This window comes from Chiloscyllium punctatum, chromosome 40 (assembly GCF_047496795.1).
Source record: "Chiloscyllium punctatum isolate Juve2018m chromosome 40, sChiPun1.3, whole genome shotgun sequence".
Lineage (NCBI taxonomy): Eukaryota > Metazoa > Chordata > Chondrichthyes > Orectolobiformes > Hemiscylliidae > Chiloscyllium > Chiloscyllium punctatum.
Genome location: NC_092778.1, coordinates 36,494,545 through 36,504,149, shown reverse-complemented (window position 1 = coordinate 36,504,149; position 9,605 = coordinate 36,494,545). Strand labels below are relative to the sequence as shown.

Below are 9,605 nucleotides of genomic sequence, written 5' to 3'. Positions count from 1 at the left end.
CTCTTTCTTCATGTAAGATGTTTGTCCACATCCTACCATTGACCATGTTTTTGGTCACCTGTTCAATTATCACACTCTCCAAGTTCAACATTTTTCTCTATCATGCTGGAGCTATGAAACACTTGACATCTTATGTTACAGAGTCCATAGATAAATAAAAGTTGATCTGAAAGCAATGTGGATATGGTATATTAAAATAGCAAAGAACTGTGGATACTGGAAATCAGGAACAAAATCAGAAATTGCTGGAAAAACTCAACAATGGAGAGAAAGCAAAGTTCAAGTTTGAGAACCAGTGACCCTTCTTCAGAACTCACACGCAATATATAGATGCTAAGAAGGTGTTTAGTGTGAAGTCGCCCTCTGTGGGAGAGAGGTTATTCTCAAAGACAAACTTTGCCAAACCAAATAAACTCTGCAGGTGTTTCCTGCAGCGGGGCAGAGATACTGCCAGTTGTCTCATTGTTCAATGGGAGTTGATATTATAGGGAGCAAGATTGACAGTGAAAGGACTACAGCTCCCAGAATGCCGCGGGGGACACACATGCGCAACAGCTGAACGTTTACCGTCATCCGACTTTGACCTTATGCCTGGCCTCCACCAATGAGAAAGCGCCATTGTACAAGGTCGGCAATGACGGCAGAAAGGAGCCAATGAGAAGAGGTGTTGCTGGCTCCTGCGCCGCCGTCAGTCAGAGGTTTGCGGCCATCTCGTGTTGTCAGGGTTTGAGAAGGAGAAGCGGCGGTTGTGGTCGCCGAGGTAGTCTGCGATATTTGTTTAGGCTGACTTCCCCACCCTCTCCCTTCCTCCCCTCACCCCCTTCCCTCTCCCTTCTCGGGCGCTGGGCCGGCCTGACATCGCGCGATGCCGGTCCGCACTGAGTCGGCCTCGTTGATCCCTCCGCCCCCCATCAACACTCAGCAGCCTGGGGTCGCCACCACGCTCCTGTACAGCGGCTCCAAGTTCAGGGGCCACCAGAAGAGTAAAGGCAACTCGTATGACGTGGAGGTGGTGCTGCAGGTAACGTTCTGAATGTGCATCAGACTGTAAAACCTCTGCTCACTCCTCAAGGGGGGGTGGATCAGTGTCATGTCGAAGCTCGCTGTTGACATTCGGCTCCCAATCTTTCACTTTTGTTTCCTGTAAATACTACGAGTGCCAGCACCCGGCTGATAAGTCTCAGCATATGGAAGAAAGATCAGAACGAGGGAGGACAATTTCGATCGTCAAGCCCACTCTTTCTCCGAGCCCATCGGTTGAGGTCCTAGACAACAATTCATTTTGGAAAGTTACCGCATTATGCACGTCTGTCTTCGATGTTGTCAGAAACAAAAAGTGGCCAACGTTGGAGGCACTCCGATGATTAGACAGCATCTGTAGAGCAACAGACTGATTCATATTTCCAGTACTAACCCTCATTTCAACGCTATAATATAGGAGCTTAGGAATTTGTTTCTCTCAATTTTATTTATTTATTCTTCCTTCAGGTTTATTCTGAATCACACTCTGTGTAGGTATTTCGCTTTGTAGATTTGTGTCTTTGTCAGTCAGGCCTAATTAGCTGTCATTGAGTTAGTGTGGAAGCAGCCGTTCGACACAGAGTCCACACCAACCTTTTCTGAAAAGCATCCACTCAGACCCAACCATCCTCCACCCCCCCCCCCCCCCCCTTGTAACCCTGTATTTCCCTTGGCTAACTCATGTAACCTACACATCCCAGGACACAATGGACAATTTAGCATTGCCAGACCAACCTAAAATCTGGACTGTGGGAGGAAACTGCAGCACCCAAAGAGAAATTATGCAGACAATTGCGCAAATGTGGAATCAAGCCTGGGTGCCTGGTGTTATGAGGCTGGTGCTGAGCCACCGTACTGCTGTACTTTGTTGTAAGCGTTTTGAATTTGTTTGGAATTGATCTATTATTTGTATTTTATTCTGTAGCTTGTAGCTCTGTGTTTGCTGCTGATTGGAATGTAAGTAGGTAATTCAGTCTCTTGAATCTGTTCCATCATTAAGTCTGATAATGACCAATCTACACTTCAGTTGTAATTACTTGCTGATGATGCATATATTTGGTACCTTTTATCTAAAGTATCAAAATTTTTCCTCTGTATTTCAATTAATCTAGTCAATCTTTCAGTTGAATTTATTTTTCTGTGGGGAAAAAGTCCTTCCTGATTTCACTCTTGAATTATCTCATTCCAATTTGAAGATGCGGCCCCCTCCTTTGGACTCTAGGAGTGTTTCTCTGCTTGTACCTTATTGACTACCTTAAGTAAATCCCCTGCAACTTGCTAAATTTGAGTGTACAAACCAAGTTTATTCAAATAGTACTCATAATTCAACTTTATGTTGTACTTGAAGATACCTAAATTTATCTGTTCTTCCACAGACCTTAGTCTGTCACTCAAATATTTTGAATTTCTCCACAATGAATTCAATCTGCAATAGTTCAGTCCATGCACTTAAACCTGGGGAATATCTGCAGTCAGTTGATTGTCTTTATTGTCCCCTACTCTTCATTTCTTCCCCTCCAACCCATGTCTTAAGGCTACTTATAATTCTGAATGCTTTCATTTTTGCTGAGAATTCCTTGCACTGAACCTTGTCCAATGGCTCTAGGAAGTACGTTTAGAAAACATCCACGAGCACTACTTTATCCACCGTGCCACAGACCTCAATTTTCTTTTTGTTAACTTCAGTGTTGCAAATAAGTTTTTGTATACTTCCTTTTTGTACCTCTGTATTTTCTTTGTTTGAAAGGACTATAAAAAACAATCTGCTGGATTTCCTTTTCCTTGTATTCCTGCAAGGCTTGTGGTTGGTAATAAGAGTAGAAATTTGAACGTCAATCTTGACCAAGCATTTATTTATCTTGCTCTATCTTACTGATATGTATTACGATTGCAAGATTATGCAATCCATATTTCCTCTGATCTCACTGTGTCACCACTACCTTGCAAGGAATATGCATTTTGCCTTGGCTTTCAAATATCTACTGACCAGTGGTCCTTTGAAAGGATGAATATTGCAAAATCATTTCAACATCTGCATGCCCGTCACTTTAAAACCCCAACTAGAAATGTTACACTCCAACTTAGGTATAAATGAAAAACCTAAAAGCCATGCAATCAGATGTCTGTGGTGAAGAAACGTGAGTCAATAATCTGGAACACCAATTAATTGGGAAAGACTTTTATTTCCTTATTGGCAATCACACAATTGCAGCTGTATACAACAGCTTGACATTCTCCTTTGCAGTCTGTTGCAATACATTAACTAAATCTTTCCTTAGTTTTCATGTTGCTTGCCCATTTATTTTCATCGTACTTCTTGCACTGCTTATTCTCTTTGCTTGTTGGCTCTCTCCATGCGCTGAGCCAGTAAGCAAAAGCTGAAATGGGGATGCAACTGGGACCTGATTACTGTGTGCATAAATCACTGAAGGTGGTGGAATCAATGGAGAATGCTAAAAATAAGTTCGGGATCTTTGGCTTATAAGCCCCTAGTTAGGACTCAGCTGAAATTTACATTCACTTCTACAGGCTACAATGTGGGAAGGATGTCATGGTTTTGAAGTGGGACCAGAAGAGATTTACAGATAGTTCTTCTATAACATGATGATTGTGTTCTTATGCAACCCCACGTTATAGAAAAATGAAGCTTTGTAAGCAATGTTTAGTGTTAGCGATTATAATCGCGTGACAGCCAACACATGTTTTAAAATTTCGTGTTTTAGAATTAGTATCCCCAATTTGTCAGTTGCCTTACAGTGAATTCACATTAACGAAACGCACATTACAGTAGAATAACCTGTACTGGCCTCGTGCCACTGCTAGGCCCTTCAGATTTGTGGGGAAGGTGGTAATAAGTTGAGAATCAGTCTAAGTCTCAAGGGGATTTGCTAGAAGGGTGCAAAATCATGAATGGTTTTGACAGTTAAATAGGGGAAAAAAATTTTTACTAGTAGGAGAGAGCGGCATGGTGGCTTAGTGGTTAACACTGCTGCATCACAGCAGCAGGAACCCAGGTTCAATTCCAGCCTCTGGCAAATGTCTGTGCAGAGTTTGCACATTCTGTCTGCGTGGGTTTCCTCCGGTGTTCTGGTTTCCTCCCACAGTCCAAAGATGTGCAGGTCAGGTGAATTGGTCATTCTAAATTGCCCGTAGTGTTAGCTATATAAGTCAGAGGGAAATGGGTCTGGGTGGGTTACTCTTCAGAGGGTTGATGTGGACTTGTTGGGCCAAAGGGCCTGTTTCCACACTGTAGGGAATCTAATTTAATCTAAAATAGTAAGCAGAGGACACATGTAACTTTTTTTTTACCATTTTTGGATGTTTGATCAAAATAACTGGAGCTGAACAAAGCAGCAAAGATTTGACCATTTAAGTAAAATACTACTGATACTAGAACCATCAGATTAGGCAGCACCTGTGAAGAGATGATATCAGCAGAGTTAATGTTTGCTTCTTTGACTCCATCCAAACCCACAGTAATTATTTGGGGGCCAGTACGTCTGTCCTGATGAAGAGTGAGTTTGAGACCTGAATGCATTGGCACTTAGTGGAGAAAATGGATTGCTTGCAGCAGTATTTAGAATTATACTGCATATCACCAAGATAATGTGTGAGCATGGGTGGTGTTTAAATTGCTCAGAAAGAAGGGCTAGGACAAAGTGAGAATTGCAGATGCTGGAGATCAGTGTCAGTGTGGTGCTGTAAAAACACTGTGGACAGGCAGCATCCGAGGAGTAGGAGAATGGATGTTTCAGGCATAAGCCCTTCGTCAGGACTGAGGCTTGTGGGCCAAGGGGGCTGTGAGCGAAATGGGAGAGGGTTGGGACTGGGGTTAAGGTAGCTGAGGAATGTGACAAGTAGATGAAGATTATAGGTCGGAGAGGAGAGTGGAGCAGATGGGGGGGATGGAAGATGGACAGGTAGGACAGTTCAAGAGAGTGGTGCCAAGTTGGAAGGTTGGGACTGGGAATAGGGGAGGGGAGGGGGAAATGAGGAAACTAGTGAAATCCACACTGATCCCATGTGGTTGGAGGGTCCCAAGACGGAAGATGAGGCGTTTGTCCTCCAGGCATCGGATGGTAAAGGTTTGGCAATGTAGGAGGCCCAAGACCTGCATGTCCTTGGTGGAGTGGGAGGAGGAGTTGAAGTGTTCAGCCACAGGGTGGTGAGTTTGGCTCGTGCGGATGTCCCAGAAATGTTCTCTGAAACGATCCACAAGTTAGCGTCCTGTCTCCCCAGTATAGAGGAGACCACATTGGGTGCAACAGATATAGTCGATGATGTGTGGAAGGACAGGTAAAAGTCTGTTGATGTGGAAGGATCCTTTGGGGCCTTGGACGGAGATGTTGTGCTGAACCTCTATCCTAGATTAAGCACCCATCCATGTACCTATCCAAATGCCACTTGAAGGTTGCCAATGATTCTGACTCTACCACTCCCACGGGCAGCGCATTCCATGCCCCCACCACTCTCTGGGTAAAGAACCCACCCCTGACATCTCCCCTATACCTTCCACCCTTCACCTTAAATTTATGTCCCCTTGTAACACTCTGCTTGTTCTAACAACTGTTTAAACAATACTTGCCATGAATGTCACTGCTTGCTTTTCATAACATACAGTAATTTTTTAAAAATATTGAACCGTTCTTTCTCATTTGAGACCATGAGACTGTAGTTTACGAAAGCACAAAAAAGTCTTCAATGAAGTTTCTTTACCACGTCATAGTTTCAGAGTAACCATTCTTAAGTCTAGCTTTCAATTCCAGATTTTATTAATTGGCTTTAAATTTCACCTAATATCATGGTTGAATTTGAACCAATGTCCCCACAACTTCAGACTGGGCTTAGACCATTGACATTACCATTATTTTACTATCTCCTTAACAAGGGATCAATGAGGCAACATTGTTAAAACAACTCTTTCTAAAGCTCCTAATTCAAATGGTCTTACCAGTGAATAAGTATCGTCCAAATAGAACTGAGTGATTTGTCTTCGACAATGTATTTTCAAAAATCGGTCCACTACCCAGAAAACTCTTGTTTCTATAAATGTTGGAGCTGAGGTTTTGGGTTTTTTGACCAGTTGTCCTGTGTCACCTACTTTTACAAGCAACATTAAATAGTTGGGAATCTGTAGTGTCTCCATACTGACCTGTTGATGAACTACATTTGGCACATGACAAATCGTTGATGTGTGAAGGAGGTGACCGTAATTTTTATTTTATTTTATTCTCCTCCAAGTAATTTTGCTTAACAAAGCCAACAGCTGGGATTTGGAGTTATATGCATGCAGGGGAGCACACTTTTGGATACATTTCTCTTGTGTTTTGACTGTATAGAAGATAACACTAGTAATGTCAAAATCACCTCTTGCAAGTTACACCCTATTAAGATAATAATTCCTGTCCCCTAACCCATATTATTTGTCTTCTATTTTAACTTTTGGTTTTGAGGCATTAACCTTTCTCTTGCGTTTCTCAATTTAAAAGGAAGCTGCATCATTTTATAAACATTTGTATATGTCACTCTTCCTTTTTATTACCTTTTTATCACCTTTTTATCTCTTCTGCCATTTGCAGCAACTCTCTCATTCAACTTTCTTTTCAAGGAAATTATTTGAACCCAGAAAATTTAAATGCTATTTGCAGAAGATTTGCTGTCGTAGTTGCAGATCTACTGCAGATTCATTTACTGCATTTGTATACCTGCTTGCCAAAAGTTCTGTTGTGGTGAATAATTTTCATAGGCTATTGAAATTGCTTTTAAAGGTTTGGAAATCCTAACCACCAGTCCTGCTGTTGTGTACTTTCAGATCCTGAACCCCTTCTTTTCTATGAAATGGAGAACGGAAGGCTGCAATTATTTTCCAGTTCTAATTGTCCTCCATAAATAAGTGCTCCTTTCAAAGCAATAATTTGTAGAACTTGATGATTTAGTTGACCAGGAGAAAGTGAGGACTGCAGACCACTTTTAACGGCAATAGAACCAACCATGTAGTGTTTGTTAACCAGTCTGTGTAAAAGTGCCAGGCTCATTTGCTTGTTGGATATATGTAGCAATCTGATATGATTCTGTACCTAAAAATTCAGATTCATAAAATGCAGATAAAGATTTGATTTTGCAATGTCTACTGTTCTTAACTACTTCATTCCAAATGTGTTCATTGGCAAACATCAAGTTGGACTGCCTTTTTGTTTTAACAAAAAGATCAAAGCCAATTTTACTAAATATACTCATTTGATTTCTAGTGAGTTTCTGGTATGTGCTACTACACCAGCAAGCATAATAGCTCAGCATGTATCCATCAATATGATGGAGCTAAAGTGTCCATTTTAGAAATGCACTTGATTAAATAAATGTGCAAATAAGCTTATGTTTGCCAAAAATTGTACCCTTTACTTTGTAATTTTCCAGTTTTGTGCTGACTGCAATTTGCTCAGCTGATTGACGGCTTTATACTTTGGTTCTAGCCGACTGCTTTTCAACTTTTGACTGTTAAAATGAAGGATAAAAACTGTGAAAATAGCCCACATTAACATGTTTACAGGAAGGCATATTCTGAAATTCAACTTGATCAACTGTAACATAGGATGATTTTGGTTAAAATTGAGTTCAAGAAAAAGTAATTACGGCAGAGATATGACTTTCTGATAAAGCAGTTCCATAGTGATGGAACTGGAGTCAATCCTTTGTTGAAACTCATTCTGTTCAGTTATTGTTTGGGTGGTACTATATTCTGTTTCTGACCATGACATTTTGGAATATGACTCTTGGTAACATTCTGAAATGAACTCTTTACTTAATCAAAAGGATAGCACTGTAAAATGTTTGTACTACATTTATTTAAGCTGGTAAATAATATGCAAAAATACAATTGGCAGTTTTGTTCAGTTAAATTGTGGAAGTTGTTTAAGTATTGAAGTTTATCGCAAAGGTGAAGGATGATGAGGAAACTTGAAGTGGCTGCACATGAACTGCTAAGATTTCAGTAGAAGCTAGTGACAGTGATGGATGTCTCGTGAACAGAGAATCTTGAATAGTGAGGCCTCTGAGAGATTGCAACGCAGATATCTCAGGTTCTTGCCAAATGTAAGAAGTATGCTAAGAAATATCAAAACTTGAGTCATTTTGAGTTGAAGGCTCATTACTGGACACGTCATGGTTTTTAAAATTTGAGATTGGGTCAGGTTAGACTAATTACAAGATTAATTCTGAGATTTAAAACAGAACAGGGGAAGCATCTTTACACACAGATGAGACTTTGAAATTTCCTTCCAGGGAAAGATGAAGATATAGTGAAACAGTATTCTTAAGTAGTATCACTATTATTTGGTCATCAGCTGTGCAAGCCTTTTTGTAGACTGGATTGGCCAAGTAGCATTTTTTATCTTGTAACTTCTTATTTCTCTGGTACAAACAAACCAAGGACATAAATGTGGAAGTGTCCCTTAGTATAATTCAGCATCTGCGAGACAGGAGAAAAAAAATTGCGCATCTTGATCATTGAAGGGTGCTTCATGTAGGATGTTATTCTGACCATTCTCTAAATTACAGACTAATCCCTAGATATTGCCCTCTTCCCAGAGCCTTGCATTTTGCTTGATTTCAAATTTATCCTCTGCAACTGTCTCTTCAGCAACTTTTCATGAGTGTTTGATGTTTTCAATATTTCTGCATAAATAAACTTGTGCTAATTTCCATGTCCATTTAAACTCTACATGGCTCTAATTGTTTTGATAAGGGCAAATAAAGCAAACTTTGAATAACCTATTTTATTCTTTTCTGTAGCACGTTGACATGGAAAATTCCTTTCTGTGTGGATATCTAAAGATCAAGGGGCTCACTGAGGTAGGTTGTTCAAAATAGAGTCTGAGCTAAATACGATCATTTACTGAAATACTTTTTAAAACCAGTGAGCAAACTCTATCAATAAGCAGTTAGCATCTTTCAGTTAACGCTCCGTATCTTTCTGACTTGTGTAATATATTGTCAGACAAGAGAAGTCCCTCCTATGTGTTCTACCCTTGCAAAATGAAACTTGCTTTTGAGTTAGGTGTGTCTTAACTGGGGTAAAAAGTTTCACTCATATCTTTTTCCTTATGAGACCTACTTATTAGATTACAGTGAAGTGCTGGATACAGTCAGGTTGCCATTAGCCTAGATTGTGAATAACAGTGACCATTTAATGGAAAGCATTATAGCAAAATCCAATCTGCTTCTCGCCCATAGAGTCTGTGTAGTTTCCACCACAGATTTCTACGTAGTGATTAAGATTGATGTTTTGATCACTTTCACTTCCTTAGCCTAGAGAGATAGAGCTGCACACATGGAAACAGACCTTTCGGTCCAACTCATCCATGCTGACCAGATATCTTAGATTAATCTAGTCCCATTTGCCAGCATTTGGACCCTATCCCTTGAAACCCTTCCTATTCCTATACCCATCCAGATGCCTTCTAAATGTTGTAATTTTATCAGCCTCCTCCACTTCTGACAGCTCATTCCACACATAACACGCTCTGTGTGAAAAAGCTGTCCCTGAACTCCCTTTTAAATCTTTCCCATCTCACCTTAAACTTATGCCG

General features: G+C 40.5%; 1 protein-coding gene across 3 annotated transcripts in view; it reads left to right on the top strand.

The window, feature by feature from the left end:
- The first annotated feature begins 699 nt into the window (after positions 1–699).
- The window catches only part of gid4 (GID complex subunit 4 homolog), a 49,859-nt gene continuing 40,953 nt past the window's right edge, over positions 700–9,605 (top strand). For all 3 annotated transcript variants that reach the window (XR_011954934.1, XM_072559560.1, XM_072559561.1), the window contains exons 1-2: positions 700–1,021; positions 8,809–8,868. Coding sequence is in view for 2 of the 3 variants with exons in the window: in XM_072559560.1 (XP_072415661.1) it covers positions 866–1,021; positions 8,809–8,868 (216 nt within the window). In the remaining variant the exon portion in view is untranslated. The remainder of the gene's footprint in view (positions 1,022–8,808; positions 8,869–9,605) is intronic.